The 17,674-nt window shown below is 54.0% G+C and overlaps 1 protein-coding gene across 9 annotated transcripts in view; it reads left to right on the top strand.

The window, feature by feature from the left end:
- The window catches only part of BCL2L11 (BCL2 like 11), a 46,124-nt gene extending 29,651 nt beyond the window's left edge, over positions 1–16,473 (top strand). For 7 of the 9 annotated variants that reach the window (XM_054728485.1, XM_054728488.1, XM_054728486.1 and 4 more), the window contains one exon: positions 12,334–16,473. In XM_054728485.1, the coding sequence (XP_054584460.1) occupies positions 12,334–12,432 (99 nt within the window). In that variant the 3' untranslated portion in view covers positions 12,433–16,473. Of the gene's footprint in view, positions 1–2,527; positions 2,601–12,333 lie in introns of those variants that run through there. The other 2 variants (XR_008558623.1, XM_054728483.1) reach the window with 2 other exon arrangements.
- Positions 16,474–17,674: the final 1,201 nt, after the last annotated feature.

Genomic DNA, 17,674 nt, shown 5'->3' with positions numbered 1-17,674 from the left:
TAGTCAGTTTGGGTCGAAGTTAAACATTTAACTTTCCATCCTCACTCAGCCAAGGAAATGAGGCCCTGGGGTTTGCTGGTGACATGGGTCGGAGCATGTGACGTTGTCCTTTTGGCCCCATTGGCTGTCCTTGGACCATCATTTATTGAAAAGTATTAGAATTAGGAGGCCATTCATTAATGGCCTGTAAAAATCACACCTCTGCCGTAAAAATTGTACACCCCAAGTTGATTGCCACTTACATTTTTGGGTGTGCGGTTGATTTTTTTTTTTTTTTTTAATTAAGCCCCATGTCTTGTTCGGTAGACGCAGTGTATTTCCTGCTTGCCTGGTATTGGTAGGCGGTACCGTTGGACACCTTTTCCCATGGAGACATTTGAGAGTGTGTAGCTTCAACTCTGAGAGTTCAGCGGGGCCCTTATGAGCATGTTGGACTACGTCCTGTAAGGCGCTCACTAGCCAGTGTGTGACTTCATGGAATTCTGGCTGGTTTACATTTTTTTCAAACAACCATGTATGAAGAAGGTATTTCTGTGGAGTTATTTAAAAGGAAGACACTTAAATCTTACTTGGTAGGAAATGATTGTTAATGTCATTCCTACTGTGTCACTTCCCTGTCTCTTTTCTTTCTGAACACTGTCGTTCCATGTAAAGATATTTTTAAATCTCGTTTCTTCCCGGAGGGAGGACGAGCTTAGGACACCCCCGTGTTTCTACCGTGAATGCTGGTGTGGTTGCTAAGCAAATAGACGTTACCTGTTATAGCTTTTCATTCTTTCTGTGTTCCTGCCCATAAACGTATTTTGAAGCTTTTTCGAGACAGTTTCCCATTTCATGGGGGGACTTTCATTTCTTTGGTGTAGAATCTCCATAAGGGGATCAGGGACTTGCAGAAAACTCACACTGATCCCCTTCAGACCTTCTGTGGGGGAGGGGGTGGTGTGTGGTGATTGGTGGGAAATGTGTGACAGTGTGATTCTGTCATTAAATGGGAAATGTCACTTAGGAATTTCTTATGATACTGTCTTTAGCCGGCAAAATGTCTGGCATTCTGACCTAACCTGACATGGACCATTCACAGAACATGAGTTCCTTCTCAGCCTCGATCTGAAATGGTAATTGTTTTTCACAGGGTTGATTGCTTTATAATGTGTCAGTAAAGTTATTGTTCCCCGCTTCCTCTGCCGAGGTGTCTCTGAAGAGCATTCTGGGGTGCTGTATGTGGCCGGGCAGCACTCCTCAGGGCGCGGGCCCAGTGGATGCAGGATGTTGGTCCCCTTACCAAGGTGGGGGTTCCCTGCAAGAGGGTGGGCTGGCTAGATCCGAAACCTGGTTCTGGATTGTGCCCATAATCCAGCGGGTAGGTCACTGGGGAGCCTGGAGGCCCTCGGGGTGGGTGAGTCCGGCAGTGAACCAACCCCAGCAGCCGGTCTGCCTCCTGCACCGGCTTTGGGACCAGATCTGTCCGAGAGATGAGGCCCAAGGGCCCTGGCGCCTTCAGTGTCCAGAAGCTCCGGACACAGATACATCAGCACAGTCCTTCCCGGTGACTGTGCCAGAGCCTTCGGCCACAGAGCCAGGTGTGTGGAAGGGTGTTCTGTACGTGTCTCTAGCCTTACATGGAGTACCGGTGTCCAGTAAGCTCTCCCCCGGGCCTGGCCAGGCGGGGTGGGTGATGCCTCTCTACGGGGCCCTCAGGTGGTCAGTGATGGGACAAGGGCGAAGGATGACGTGGGGTTGGAGCACAGCCATCCCTTCACATGGGCTGTCGAAGGGGTGACCAGTTCTAGTCACGGGCAGATGAGACACCGGCCATTAGGTCGTCTTCATCACCTCGTCTTTCTGTTGAAGGTGAGGTGACAACATCTACCAAGTCCGTAGCTTTCGGTCCTTCCCGTCCTTCCTCCCCCTCCTCCCACGGTTATTTCAGTTTAATGTGTAAGCTGGTTGTGTCTACTATTGCAGATATGTAACCTATCTGCTCTCAATGTGTTTGGTAAGATAAGTGTAAATCTCATTGCATTCTTTTGCTATGTAAGTCGGCTGGGATACTGGGGGGAGGAGGAGGGACATACAGACTGCAGGTTATAACCTGATGTTTCTAAAAAGGAGGCTAATGTATCCTCCGGATTTTATAAGTGGCCATTTCAAACACCAGACTCTGAAGCTCAGGGTAGTGGCACAGTGACCCCCAGAGCCACAGATGCCTGCCTTGGTGGTGTTAAATAGTCCATTGTCTGCACACACTGATGGTTTATCCTTGAATATCGGGGCCAGAAATTTGGGGGAAACGGGAGCCTTTTGGGAAAGTGATGCCTTGAACTTTCACGCTGGCTGCGCACGGAAGGCTTTGCCCCTTGGCGAGTGGACACCGGTACTCCATATAAGGTTAGAGAAACGATGTTAGCATTTCAAATACTCGGTGTCTGTATTTGCTTTAATACCATGACAGTCCCTTTTCTGAAGTGTTGGTCTTTGATTGCCACGAGCGTGCGAAGCCTGACAGGATATTCTCCCGTTTTTCCAGTTAGAGCAATAGAGGAAGTTGTCGCGTAGTTGTCGCGTGTTCAGGCCGCGTCAGGGCAGTGGGGCAGCGTGTGACACGGAGCTGTGGAGTCTGAATCCTGGAAGCAGGAGTGGGAGAGGCACAGGTGAGCAAGTCCACTGCGTGTTCCCTTCCCCTGGGACTCCGCCTGATGCCCCAAATGACCTCCAGAGCCGATGACACCCCTCCTCCTCACCTGATAGCAGCTTCCCCATGCCATGTCGGGCTGGTTTTGTGACTTGTCCTGAAACCATTTCAGACTTACACAGAAGTTGCGGGAACGGTACGAAGAGCCCTCTTCTGTCTGCTACCTCTGCTCTCCACTGTTACCCTCCCCACACTTGCTCTAATGCTTCTCTCCTGATACCTGCGTACATGTTGTTTTCTGAAGTATTTGGGAATAAATTGCAGACACGGTGTCCCTTTACTCTTAAATACTTCCGTGTGTATTTCCTAAGACTAAGAGTATTTTCTTCTGTAACCTCAGTGTAGTCATCAAAATCAGAAGCTAACAACGTTGTGGTAATGTTGTGTAGTCGGTGGGCCTTACCCACACGTGACCCACTGTCCTAGCCGTGGGACATGTGTCCTCATTGCTCAGTGTCAGGAGGCACGTGCTCTCAGCTGTAGTCAGCACTTTCCTGTGTGTGATGGGAGGGACGCGTGCACAGGGCGACAGCTCTCCTCTCTCCCCGGGCTTTCGCTTCATTCATCACAAGTTCATGGGTCCCAGTGTATTTTTATTTATTTCATTTAATTTTGTTGATTAGAGAGAGAAAAAAAACACGATATGCATTCATTGGTTGATTCTTGCATGTGCCGAGGCCATGGGTCCCTGTTTAATTCAGGGCGTTAGGATGTGTTACACTCAGTACATACTTTGATGCTCAGATTGTCACAGGTTGGGCCAGTGGCAGCAGCCTGGCGTCTTTTCGCCACGTCATTGAACATGAAGTGTCAGGTAGAGGAGGCCCATGGACAGAGTGTTGTGGGACGGTAGATGGATTTGTGGCTAAATGACCTGCACCCACACAGTGTCCTGACTCTTAGAGCTCCAGGACTCTGCAGGGGACAGGTGAGCACAGGGCTGACAGCCATCGTCCCCGGACAGGGCTTCCCAGAGAGGCCAGGGCTCTGTGTGGGCTCTGTGATGGGGGAGTCGCTTGCGGGGAGTGAGCGGTGCAGTGTGGTGGCCTGTGCTTCAGCAGCCTGTTCCCTGACTCCCGCTTCCTCACGGGTGGCACTGGTGCCCCTGGGTTCCTGAATAGCTTCTGCTCGTTCCTTCACCCTGAGAAACTGCAGGAGGCGATCCAGGTCCCGGCCTTCCCTGCTGGAGGGGCATCAGCAAGTGTGGGCATGGCCGTCCGAGGGTGCAGGGTGGCGTGTGCTCACCCGTGTGGATGGGCCAGGCTTACAGCCTGAGGCTGTTGAGCGTGTGCTGCACCCTTCAGACCTGGAATCCCATGCTCTTGGGGTAATTAGGCCCATCCTGTAACCAGCGTGCCCCCGGCCCCCGGTGCCAGGGCCTGTGCAGCCTGAGCCGGTCTGTGCTCAGGTCCCTGCTGTGGAGCAGTGACGGGATGTCCTGGTGGTGGACTGCAGGGGACAGCCGCACACAGAGCTGTGGCAGACTCTCTGGATGGGCCAGGGGGTGGGTGAAAACCCTTCCACTGTCTGATCACAAGGAACAGTGTGTCTTTTGTTCACAAGGCCTACTTCCTACTTGTGTCCCAGGCGTGTGCGGGCATGAAACAGAGGGACAACCTGCAGGCGGAAGCGCAGCATGAACCAGAGCAGAGAAAAAAGGGACTCACGCGCTGTTTTTATAAATGATATTCTTTACGGATCACGTGCACGGGAGAGGGCTGCGCTGAGCCTGCTTGGTACGAGCATAAACTGAACATAACCCGGGGCTGCGTGTTCTCAGGCAGCGCTCTTCTGAGGCCTGCGTTAACTGAATGTTGGAGTTTAATAAAATGAACTGCTTTTCATTACTGCCTGAGTTGGGAATAATGAACAATACGCATCTCAGATATTAAACACACAATACAACATACAGATCGTACAGAATTACATTCCTGAAACCTGCGTGATTCTATGAACCAACGAGTTTAATAAGAGAAAAAAGTAAGCTCGCTCCTGGGATGATGAGTTGTCTCTCCCTTTGCTCACATGGATTCCTAGTGGCCGCTTTCATAGCCAAGGCGGTGAGGAGTCGGGTAAATCGGTTAGCACCTGCTGTTGGTGAGTTCTCAGGCTTAGCGGGTGTTTTCCTTGGAGGCGGATGCAGTTGTGCGTTTGGTTTTAAAGTCTTGCACCCCCGCCTCATGCCGTTTCCACGCCGCAGGAACAGTGACCAGAGGGCGAAGACCGAGACCCCGCCACGGGGACGCCGAGCCTGTGGCGGCAGAGCCACCCCTCCTGCGGCTCCCGCTCCGTGTGTCTTTCCCTGAGGCCTGCAGATGGCCTGGATTAGCGGTCGCCAACCTTTCGGACCTCACGGTTGGCGACCGCTGGCCTAGATGATGGCGACCGTGGATTGCATGTTTTGCGTGAGACTTTCCACGACTTGTTGAGGATCAAGTGTGATCTCGTAGAAAACACAGCCCACGGCCAAGTGTGGGGGCCTCGGGGTCAGACCTTGCACCGAGTCCGTGCGTCCCACCATGGGGTTCCACTGTCGGGCAGTCCCTTAGGCATGTCGTGAAGGTTGAACTAGGGCATTTAGGTATGGAGCCAGGACACGCTGTCGCCCCTGTCCCCGCATTCTGTCTTCTGCCACTTTGAACTATAATGGAAACGTTTCTCGGTTCTCTGGAGTTCAGAGAGAGATGCTGGTAGCTGTTCACCTGTCTGGGTTGTAAGCTCTGCCTGGCAGACACGTGCCTCGGCCCTGCGGCGGTGCGGTCTGGGTGAGCGCAGTGAAATGAGGTCGAGCACTGGTGCGTGCTAACCGGCTTGGCCGCATCGCGCTGGCGACACTTCTGGCTGCTCCCTCGGTCTGCCACGTGGGGCACCTGCACGCTGCCTCGCCTGCCTTTGGGGAACGTGGCCATGAACACGTAACCAGACCAGATGCAGGTGCCCGGAGGGGGATTCAGAGCGTCTCACGGGGGTTTTCATCTCCGAAGGAGGAAATGAAGATGTCCCCGAGGTGAGCCTCGGCCCCTGCAGGCGCCCTGCCTCCCCGTCGCCCTCACAGACCTCCAGCTGCGCCACGCTGAGGTTTGCGCTGTGGTTAGTGTGCACGTCTCATGAGCGTGTTTCTGAGGCTGGGCCTTTCGGAACACTGGTGCCCTCTGGTTGGGCCCCCTCCTGTGACCCTCACAGGTGATGGGAGCACTTCATTCCAGCCAGCCTGGCCCGGGGCAGGGCCAGTGACTTCGTACCGCAGGTGGACATGCGTGTCGTTGGAGGAAAACCCAGGACATGGCAGGCCTGACTAAGGTGAACTGGAGGAGTGATTCGTGGTCCTACAAAAAGCCTTGACTGTGGCAGAGTCTGAAATAAGGCATCAAAAGTAGGAAAGTGGCATTCATGCAAATGCCGTTTTGCCGTGACGTTTGACATTGCATCGCTGCCCAGGCAGGTCAGCCGGAGCCTCGGGAGGGAGCCGGGCGTTGTCTGGGCAAGCTCCCTCGGGGCTCCCAGCAGGAGCACTGCACCTGGCATCGGGGCCTGGTGTTCTGCCCACAGCTGTGTGAACGCCCATGTTGCCTGGGTACAAGTAGAAAGTGAACTTGGTCTTGGGATTGCTTTGCAGCAGCATTGGCCCGCCAGCTGAGAGCAGCAGGGGATGGCGGAGCCACATGCAGTCTAAGCTGAGATGCTGTGTGACTGACTGGTCCTTGGTCTCACGGTGGACGGGGGTCCTTGTCCTGCAGCCTGTCTCCTTCGCTTGCCTTTAAAATACGGTTTCGATGGATTGGTTATGAATGGGCAGAGGGATGGTGGTCCTCCCTGGGTACCGCTGGCTACTCTCTGTCCCCACCCCATCTTGTCACCTCTGGTGACGGTGGCCCTCAGCTCCATCCCAAAGATGCCGGGCCAGCCCCTGGGAATGCCAGCGCCATCCTGGGGGACCCTGCATCCTCCCTTGCCTGAACCCGGGGCAGTTCCCTCTCTGTCAGAGTCCTTTTTGGTCTCACAGCCCAGAATTCAGGCTCCTGTAATGTCACCACTGAAAGGTAGACCCGAAGTTCAGGACATCTTGGGCATTCGGTGTTGAAACCTTGTAAGAAAGGAGTTGTTGAGCGAGTTAAAAAATGGCTTGGAGTGATGCTGAGCGTGGTGTGCGGTGCTCACGCGCTGGGAGTGATGCTGAGCGTGGTGTGCGGTGCTCACGGTGGGAGTGATGCTGAGCGTGGTGTGCGGTGCTCACGGTGGGAGTGATGCTGAGCGTGGTGTGCGGTGCTCGCGGTGGGAGAGATGCTGAGCGTGGTGTGCGGTGCTCACGCGGTGGGAGTGATGCCGAGCGTGGTGTGTGGTGCTCACGCGGTGGGAGAGATGCTGAGCGTGGTGTGCGGTGCTCACGCGGTGGGAGTGATGCTGAGCGTGGTGTGTGGTGCTCACGCGGTAGGAGAGATGCTGAGCGTGGTGTGCGGTGCTCACGCGGTGGGAGTGATGCTGAGCGTGGTGTGCGGTGCTCACGGTGGGAGTGATGCTGAGCGTGGTGTGCGGTGCTCGCGGTGGGAGTGATGCTGAGCGTGGTGTGCGGTGCTCACGGTGGGAGTGATGCTGAGCGTGGTGTGCGGTGCTCACGGTGGGAGTGATGCTGAGCGTGGTGTGCGGTGCTCGCGGTGGGAGTGATGCTGAGCGTGGTGTGCGGTGCTCACGGTGGGAGTGATGCTGAGCGTGGTGTGCGGTGCTCACGGTGGGAGTGATGCTGAGCGTGGTGTGCGGTGCTCGCGGTGGGAGAGATGCTGAGCGTGGTGTGCGGTGCTCGCGGTGGGAGTGATGCTGAGCGTGGTGTGCGGTGCTCACGCGGTGGGAGAGATGCTGAGCGTGGTGTGCGGTGCTCGCGGTGGGAGTGATGCTGAGCGTGGTGTGTGGTGCTCACGCGGTGGGAGAGATGCTGAGCGTGGTGTGCGGTGCTCACGCGGTGGGAGTGATGCTGAGCGTGGTGTGCGGTGCTCGCGGTGGGAGTGATGCTGAGCGTGGTGTGTGGTGCTCACGCGGTGGGAGAGATGCTGAGCGTGGTGTGCGGTGCTCACGCGGTGGGAGTGATGCTGAGCGTGGTGTGCGGTGCTCACGGTGGGAGTGATGCTGAGCGTGGTGTGCGGTGCTCGCGGTGGGAGTGATGCTGAGCGTGGTGTGCGGTGCTCGCGGTGGGAGTGATGCTGAGCGTGGTGTGCGGTGCTCACGCGCTGGGAGTGATGCTGAGCGTGGTGTGCGGTGCTCACGCGCTGGGAGTGATGCTGAGCGTGGTGTGCGGTGCTCACGGTGGGAGTGATGCTGAGCGTGGTGTGCGGTGCTCACGCTGGGAGTGATGCTGAGCGTGGTGTGCGGTGCTCACGGTGGGAGAGATGCTGAGCGTGGTGTGCGGTGCTCACGCGGTGGGAGTGATGCTGAGCGTGGTGTGCGGTGCTCGCGGTGGGAGTGATGCTGAGCGTGGTGTGCGGTGCTCACGCGCTGGGAGTGATGCTGAGCGTGGTGTGCGGTGCTCACGGTGGGAGTGATGCTGAGCGTGGTGTGCGGTGCTCACGCGGTGGGAGTGATGCTGAGCGTGGTGTGCGGTGCTCACGCGGTGGGAGTGATGCTGAGCGTGGTGTGCGGTGCTCACGGTGGGAGTGATGCTGAGCGTGGTGTGCGGTGCTCACGCGGTGAGAGTGATGCTGAGCGTGGTGTGCGGTGCTCACGGTGGGAGAGATGCTGAGCTGGTGTGCGGTGCTCACGCGCTGGGAGTGATGCTGAGCGTGGTGTGCGGTGCTCGCGGTGGGAGAGATGCTGAGCGTGGTGTGCGGTGCTCACGCGGTGGGAGAGATGCTGAGCGTGGTGTGCGGTGCTCACGCGGTGGGAGTGATGCTGAGCGTGGTGTGCGGTGCTCACGCGGTGGGAGTGATGCTGAGCGTGGTGTGCGGTGCTCGCGGTGGGAGTGATGCTGAGCGTGGTGTGCGGTGCTCGCGGTGGGAGTGATGCTGAGCGTGGTGTGCGGTGCTCACGGTGGGAGTGATGCTGAGCGTGGTGTGCGGTGCTCGCGGTGGGAGAGATGCTGAGCGTGGTGTGCGGTGCTCACGGTGGGAGAGATGCTGAGCGTGGTGTGCGGTGCTCACGCGGTGGGAGTGATGCTGAGCGTGGTGTGCGGTGCTCACGCGGTCGTTGGCCCTGCCGTTGCGGCGGATCGGTGGGCTGGAGCCTGCAGTGTGCTCCAGGTGCAGCTGCGTCATGGGTCATGGGTCCTTGATTCTCACGTGGAGCCCGTCTCCCCACCACACTGGCTCGGGGTTGTGAAGACGGAGGGCAGGCGTGTGGCACCTTGTTGAGTTCTGTGGTGGCCGTGGATGAGTCCTCCTGTCTCCGAGCTGGAGGCCTGGGGTGTCCGGGCGGCTTTTCCGGGCTGGCTCCTCTCTCTCTGCGGGAGAGGAAGGCTGCCCCGCCGGGCAGGTGGGCAGTGGCCAGCCTCCTCACCAGATCCCAGGCGGCCTGGGACACGGCCCCTGGTGTCCACCCGCCTGCTTCTCCGGTTTGGGATGAGAGGCTGTTATTTCGGCATTAAAATGTAATTAAATTCCCTAGTGTGACCTGGGACATGTTACCTAGGCTGGAAGTTGTAAAAGGTCCTCGGGGGTGGCCGATGCTGTGTCGTCATCCTCTGTGCTCGAGGCTGCTGCACACAGGGGCCTCGGGGCTGTGCAGCACCCCAGCTCCTGCCCTGCACACGGGCTGGGCGTCTTCCTCCCTGCTGGCTGCTCCCAGCCGTCGGCGTCCCCAGAGACCCTGCTCCACCTGCTGCCCAGATGAGGCAGTGTCTCCAGGGTCCTGTGGGCCTCGCCTGTCCCAGGGAAGCTGGGAGCCCATGAATCCTCCATCCTGTTTTATTTTTCAGGGACTGTCACTGGAGGGAACACCCTGGAGTTGGGCATTGTTTTCTGTTGTGGTTTAGTGTGAGAAATCAGATGCTCATGCGTTGTCTAAAACACGATTTTGACTGGACTGTTTGCTCCCTTCCCAGTGCAGGGCCCTTGGACCTCCTGCCGTACTCACGCTGGTCTTCTGGAATGTCCTCCTTTCCTTCCTGAGAACCTCCCTCCCTGGGGACCCGCGTGGGGGTGGGCCCTGGGCCTTCCTGCCCGGCCCTCCTTCCTTCTCTGCCCTCAGGTTTCCCTGTGTGGCCCTTGTCGTAGGATTCTGTTCAGCTGTTTGGCTCTGTCCCTCACCAGGGTGAGCTCCGTAGGTGCTCACGTTGCATTTCTTTTGACGGAAGGAGCCTCCGTGTCTTGGCTGCGCTCTGCTGCCCACTGTGACACCGGCCTGTATTTCTCTGGAATGTTAGATGTTTTTCTTCTCCTCGAGGTGGGAACCTGTACCTGGCCCCAGAGGTGGGGCAGCAGCCGTCCTCACGGAGGCCAGTGCCACAGGGGCCCTCAGATGGGCTGTTCGTGGCTGTGCCGCACTTGGTGCCCGTACCACGGGCCTGCCCATCAGGCCCGGTGAGTGCAGGCATGGGCATCAGAGTTGGAGCCCAGGGCCCCGCCTCCCCTCCCTCTCGGGCAGGCCTGGGCTGCCGGAGCCTGCACCCTGCAGGGAGGAGGGCAGACTGTCAGGAGTGGGTACCTGGAGTGAGACACAAAACTGATGGCGAAGGAGTCCCTGCAGACACGTGGGCTGGCCTTAAAGTCAATTTCTTCAGATACAGTTCCTGATCTAGACCATGGAGGTGAATTCCCCTACAGGGATGGCCCTGCACTCAGGTACCTGTGAGCGTGTGCGAGCAACAGGGAACTGTGATCCACAACTTGTTTGTATCTGAAGTATTTTCATGATTTAGAATAAAACCGTGTTCCACGACTCGAATCTGAAGGGTGCTGTTTTCACTTAGAGTGTGAAGGACCAGGAATGAGAGGCTGTGGGAGTCAGCCCAGGCTGTTGTGCCAAAGGACCACACAGGGGGCTTAAACAATGGAAACGTGTTTCTTCCCCGTCCTGGAGGCCTGCAGTCTGCGGGCTCGTGCTGGCTGGGCCGCAGGGTCTGCATAACGCTGATGGCCGGGCCCTGGCGGGACGGCCTCGCCCAGCCGTGGCTCTCGTGCCCCCGGCCCTGTGTGAGCGTCGTCGGGCCCAGAGCATGCTGGAGCTCGCTTTGTGGTGCAGGTGTTGGAGGGCAGCGAGCCTGCGGAAGCAGGACGCCCGTCCGGCTGCTTTGAGGTGGGGGCTGGACCCTTGGAGCCGGCAGCAGCTCCAGTGGCTGTGCCAGCTGTCGGGGGTTTTCTGGGCTGGCACAGCCCTTGGAATCCGTGGTAATGGCTTCCTCTGTTGAATATTGTCCAAAAGCAATTGTTCGCTGGCTTAAAAGCGTGTGCCGTGTTGTCACGCGTGCTGTCTGAGAGGGCAGGCGGTCTGGCTCCTTGCTGAGATGTTGCAGCAACTTCTCATCTGTCAGGAGTGGGGAGCCGGGGGGAAAGGGGGGACGGGTGCTGTGTTCCTTTAGCCACAAATCCCCGCACCAACCCCTCCCAGCACATCTTTGAATCCCCTGCGTGTCCTTTCCATCTGAGATCAAAGCAGAGCTCTAAACGTGGGCAGACCTCCTCTCTCCTGGTGTGACTTGTCCTTCTCCACGTCCCCTGCTGTCCTTGGGGGGGGCTCCTCCTCAGACACTGTGGCTCTGGAATAGGAAATTGGCTAAGTCTGTCCCCATGTGACCGGCCCCCTGGTTGGTGTCATTTTCACCCCATTCTCTGGTCCTGCTGAGGCCACATGGGCACCTGGCTGCCATGAGATTTTTTCCCCTCTCGAAGTGCTTGCTGAGCCCGGCACTGCACACCCTTTCTTCATTTTAGTAAGTCGTGGTTTTATTTTGAATAAGCCTCTTTCAACCTACTAATATTAGTCTGAACTAAAACCTCCCCCAAATTCTTCTCACACAGAAGAAGCCAAGTGATTTTGAAAGTTAAATCAAAACAAAGCCACCTGGTGTGTGACAGATAAAATCGGACCGTGGTTCGGGAGCCTGCGGGACCGCCGGCCGGCCGGCTTCCTCGTCTGCTCGGAAGGAGCAGGGAATGCCTCGGCCTTATCGGGGTCCTGCTCGGGCCCCGGTGCTCGGGGGCTTGTGGGAAAGTCGCGAAGGGGACTGCCTGGCAGCTGCTGTCTGGATGGCGTGGGGTCTGAGACTGGACCCTCATTACAGCCCCCAGAAGTTCACCCTCTGGGGAGTCTGAAACACACTTGGGCCGTAAGCTACTCATACCTACCAGGGTCATTCTTCCCTCCCTGGCGGCCTGTCCCTCTGGGCGGACACCAGCCCGGGGGGCCCGGGCAGTGGCTCTCCCGCACCGGGCGGTGCTCCCTCCCAGCGGCCAGTGAGGGCATCGCCTGGGACAGGAGCGTGTGGTCTCAGGGGCTCACGAAGGCGCCAGCATTCGCTCTGCTTTTCCGAACAGTCTTCTGGTTGCTTTAGTTTTCTTTGAAGAAGACCCCTCGGTGTGCCTGCTCTTGGTGGAGGTGCACCTCCTGCAGCGGGGTGGTGAGGCCTCCCTTCGCCAGCCCCGGGGGAAGGGCTGCTGGGACGGGCTGGTTCAGGTCCGTGAAGCTGAGAAAGTTAAGCAGCTTTCCTCTTGTTGTTCCAGGTCTTGATGAATGATTACCAAGAAGCAGAAGGCCACCCCCAGATGGTGGTCTTACGACTGTTGCGTTACATCCTCCGTCTGGTGTGGAGGATGCAGTGACGACGGGTTCCCGTGGAGCCAAGATGTGTGCAGACATTTCACTTGTTCAAGCGGACAAGCCCAGCGTCACGGCCTCCTGGCGCCATTGCTTCGCGGCCAGCGGTGGTCCCAGAGGGGCCGGTGTGGCCTGACACCTGGAGCTGCGTGCGGACTTGACCTTATGGGTTCCTCGCCATGTGGCAGAGGCTCTAGTGTAGTTTGTTATGAATGTAAATGAGAGAGTATTTTCTTTTTTAAAATGTTACTAATCATGGTTCTTTGGAGCAGGATTTTATGCAAGAATGGTGTAAGAACAGGTTTTTTAAAAGAGGAAATGGGAATTTTTAACCAACTCATAAATGAATTTTTACTAAAAATTTTAAGAACCTATTATGGAAACTCTCATGTGGAAACTGAGCCAGCTGATTTCTAAAGCTGCCTTAGTTTATTTTTACAGGCTACTGTACAGGACTTTTAAACATGAGAGGTGTGTATGATATGGCCCCTCCCTCCCTGCCCTTGCCTCTCTCGCCTTCTTTAAATCATTATTACCAAAAAGTTCTTATGAGATGGAACTGATTAAAGGGGTAAAGGGCCTTTTGTCAGCCTGTGTTGGTATGCCACTCCCACTTTGTAAATATTTACTTACCTCCTTAAATGTAGTTGCATCTGTGGCTTCTCTGTGTGTGCTCGTCTGCTGCGATGCTCCTCTGTGTGTCCTGGGTGCTGACGCACACGTTTGGTCCAGTGCATCTTTACGATCAAGTGTAACTGGGCCAGAACGGGACTTGGAATCTGCCTGTGTCGTCCCCAGCTCAGCCAGTCTTTGGGGAGCTTACTAACCGGAAGTGCTTGGTACTGGTTTCCACAGGGTTTGGTGGGCTGGCGTCGAAGTACAGTGTCCTGAAGAGGGAGTGTGGTGACAGCAGACACAGTGTCGGGGCCTTGGCACTGTTGGCTTTTCCGGTTGCAGGCTTTCCCACAGCACAGGAGGCACCCTCAGCAGGAGGCCCCAGGTGGCTGGCAAGCCCACCTGCGGCCGAATTTGGCTGCAGGAGTTCCAACTGGAGTCCTCGTGGGAATTGGCACAGGCGGTGGGCAGGGCTTTGGATGGCTGCTTCCTGGGCATCCTGGCTTTTCATCCAATTCCAAGTCGACCTGGCCTTGGATGCCCACCACTGGTTCCCACTCTCCTGTACCCACTTTGAAATGCAGGCTTCCTTCCACTCTGAGCAGTGCCATTAAAACGCGAGGCACACGAGGTCCCTTCCGACCGCTGTCCACTTGTTCTTTTCTCTCGGACAGCGGCTTTGCCGGGCCTCCTCTGTGCGTCCCCTGCTTCCTCCACCCCCGCCTGTGAGGACCGCAGGTGATCAGTCATTTCAAAGGCAGTTAAACAACGGGGAGACCCGAGAGAGACCAGTGAGAGGGCAGGGAAGGAAGGTGCAGATCATTCTGTGAACCCACAACTCCTACAGTTTTTCAAACCTCAGATCATGAAACAGTTTTTTTAAGAGAAATACATGATTTTTCAAATGAGTCAGCAGTGCCAAAAGCTATTGCATTTCCTTTTGGCCCATCAAGGACCAGTGTTTTCACATAATTAAATTGCAAGGATAAATTCATTCATTCATGTGTCTCTTCATAGTTTTGTGTAAATATATATGTATACATATATGTATATACGAGTGTGTATATATATTTTGCATATACGCTTTCTTTATGTAGAAATATTTGATCTCAGATGTTCTTCCTTTTTTAAAATTTCTTTTTCCCCAAATCCTTTCTTGGGGTCTTGAATATTTTTAAAACTGTTGAGACTGAGCTTGTGTTTTTGGTAGGTCTGGAACCCCCTTGCTGGGGCGCGAAGGCCACACCGCTGGAGGTGCTGGTAACATTGCGGCTGTGGGCCTGCTGGACACACACACCAAAGATGTATTTGGTTCTGGGCCCGTCCGCTCCCAGGATCTCCGTACTCATGTGCCAGTCCCTCTGACTGGAGCACTTTACCCTGTTTCTGGGAGCGCAGGATGCAGCCCGGGCCGAGGGCCCGCTGCGCGCGCTCCTTTACCTCTGGCTTGGCAGCTGGCCGTGGCCACGCGTGTGAGGAAGTAATTCTAGGACGTGTAGAAGTATTAAGAACAGGATGTTGCACCAGGACATGAGAGATGGCTGGGTGTCTCTGTACTGTACGTATCTGTGTATCAAGATGCTTCCTGCAGAAAGTATACCTACGATGGTATGCCTTTTACTTTTATATTTTATTATTTTGTAGAAAAAGATAACTAGCTCCCATTCTGAAAATTTATGAGATGCGGGTTTTGTGCCTTGACCACATCTTCTCATGCAAGATTTGTAGAAAGTGTCCTGTGATTATCACAGAAATGCAATAAATGCCCCCCAGGAACTCCACAGTGATTCTTTCAGTTACCCGTTGTCCAGCCTAGAAATGAGTTTATGAAGAATTTGTTTTTAGTTGTGGGGAAACCAGGTAAAAATTCCTTCTTATTAAAAAAAAAAAAATGTACTCAGTCGAACCGTCTCCTGTTTCCCCTTCTTAATATTGTACATATTTTGACTATTTATTAGATTAGATCATATTTTACTTACCAACTGAGCCAGATGTCTGTGTGCAATTGTCTCCTTCACCTTTCTTGTAAAATTTTGTACAGCATAAATGAGCAAAAAAAAAAAAAAAAAATCACTGTTTTTTACTAAACTTTTTCAGAATTAAGGATTGTAAATATTGTAGATTCTTTTTCTGTGTAATGTGTCCTACTGGTTCATAATGCTGTAACTTGTAGACATAATGTATATTTATTTCCTGCTTATTTAATGTCTTAACTTCTGTAAAGTGTTGACCTCTGACACGCCCCCCCCTCCCCATCCCATTATTTGCTTTAACTCTGAGGTGGCGACTGGTCAGCTCACTGCCGGACACATGGTCTTCCTACGGTGGCCCTGCAGCTTTGGTTCCTGGTATATCTGGTCAAGTGGGTTTACATTCTTGGTCTTTGCTGTCCTTTGATAAAGCTCATGTTTAGACACCAATGAGAGACCATAAATCGGGCAGGCTTCAAAATTCTCCGGGAAATACCCAGTGACTTTCTATTGGTTCCAAAACAGCTAGCTTCTCGTGGAAGCAAATTCTATTAGCTCCAGGATTTGTCTTGGGGAAAAAAAAAAAAAAAGTGTTATTGGTAGTTGGGACAGATTGAAAATTTATACCTGACAACTCAGTATTCAGAGGGCAGGGGACAGGCGGGAGGGGTTCCTGCTTCCAGAGCGACTGGAGGACCTGCTCATGCCACTCACCCCCTGTTGGCAACTGGTGAGCTGCACCGCCTCCACCCGCTGCGCGGCTTCCAGTGCTTCGAGGTGTGGGCTGAATTGTCCTCAGGAGCTAATTGTACAGGCCCCTGGCCCAGAACTTTGGTCCCTCATTGGGTCAGCCTGCTTCTTCAGGTTGATGTCCTGCTTCGGGAGAGGTTGGAGGCCCCACTGGGATGGGTGTTAAGATGTGGGAGCTTTAGAGAGACTTCTTCCTGGTTTGGTGTAGATGGTCTGTCACCCCTGCTGATTTAGCCTGGTGCCTGCGTGTGTTCACTGTGCACCTGCGTGTGTGCGGGATGTGTTCACACATGAGGCTAAACCAGCTGGGGTAGCTTCTACTCCAAACAGTGCGGCATGCAAGAGCATCTTCAAGCTCCCAGCGAAGTAACTTGACTACTTGTCTTGGGCAGTTCCAGACTTGAGAAGCTCTCCGAGTCCTATGTCCAGGTCCCGTGACCACTCGTCACTGTCGGAACTCATCAGGTACTCCTGTACAAGAGCACTGATCTGTGTGGATACTGATTCATCACTAATGTGTTCCTAGGACCCAGCGTATGTAGCGTTCGTATTGCAATTTCCCTGGCTCACTTTGGTTTGCACTGATGAATTTTGACAGGGTAATTGCCACTTTATTGTGCAATACTGCTGTAAATAGTTGCAGATTTTTTTTAAGACTCAATCTTTTTATGTTCTTACTGAATTTTATATAAATAAAACTTTTCAACTGGTTTTTAGTAAACTGTTTGATTCGTTTCACAAGACGGTGGTGGAACAGCTGGAATTATATATGAATGTGTACACGCCCACACCCACCCTTTGCCAGCCACAGAGTGTATCACCTGCCGGTGGGTTTTGTGAGTTCTCGCTTGGAGACGATCCTGCGTGTTATATTTGAAAGCAAGCCACTCTAGAGGTTTGAGGTGGCTGGCGAGACAATGCAGTGTCGACTCACGTGTTCAGATATGACTCAGCACCTGGTAGAGGGGGTATCGGGAGCTGGCTCGGAACCATGTTGGTGAGTGATGATGGCAGAGACCCTGTCATCTCACCCCTGCTCAAAGCTGGAAGAAAAACCCGAAAGCTGGAATCCGGGAGAAGGGGCTTGTCTGCAGCACCTGCCCAGGCCCCAGAGAACTGCCAAAGAGGACCCTGTGAACTGACCCTGCCGCCTATAAAGGGCCCATTGAGTGTCTGGCTGTGCTGGGCATTGGGGGTGCAGAAATTAAAGGCTGATTGGGGATATAAACTACAAAATCCTATAATTGCATAACTTGCCACTTTTACTCTGAAGGAAGTGCGGGGAAGGTTAAAGACTGTGGCTGAGCTTTATTTTAAGCAATACACGAATCTGGCCTTGTAATTAGATATGTCTGTGTGTAGATATGTGTGTGTACATTTATTATTTCAAATCAAGTTGTTCTGGCTCCCAGCCTACTTCCTCTCCAAGGCAGGAGAGTGAATTTTTCCAGACTTTTCTCTGCAGGCTGTGTGTGTGTGTGTGTGTGTGTGTGTGTGTGTCTACACACGTGTGTGTTAGCAGAGGTTTCTATTTTCAAGTGGGTTTCTCATTTTTCCTATTGAGAGTTAGCTCTTTATGTATTCTGGGTAAAAATCTCATGTTGGAAATATTTCCCCTGCAGCCTGTTGCTTCCATTTTTCCTCCAACATTATGAAGATTTGCAAACACACAGAGAAGTTGAAGGAATTTTAGCACCATGTGCCATTGCCCAGCCTCCCATCTACATATCAACCCGCCATCAATCCACCTACTCTGTGATGTATTTCAAAGTAAAGTGTAGTCATCAGCACCGTTCCTCTAAATACATATAATTTAGAGTTCATTCGTTTTTTGTTATTTTTTTTATTTTTAGATGAAATTTACATACCATAAAGCATCAGAATCTTAACCTTTTGCACTCGGATGTCGAGT

This window comes from Eptesicus fuscus, chromosome 16, assembly GCF_027574615.1.
Source record: "Eptesicus fuscus isolate TK198812 chromosome 16, DD_ASM_mEF_20220401, whole genome shotgun sequence".
NCBI lineage: Eukaryota > Metazoa > Chordata > Mammalia > Chiroptera > Vespertilionidae > Eptesicus > Eptesicus fuscus.
The sequence above is the reverse complement of the archived record's forward strand: the minus strand, read 5'-3'. Positions and strand labels throughout refer to the sequence as shown.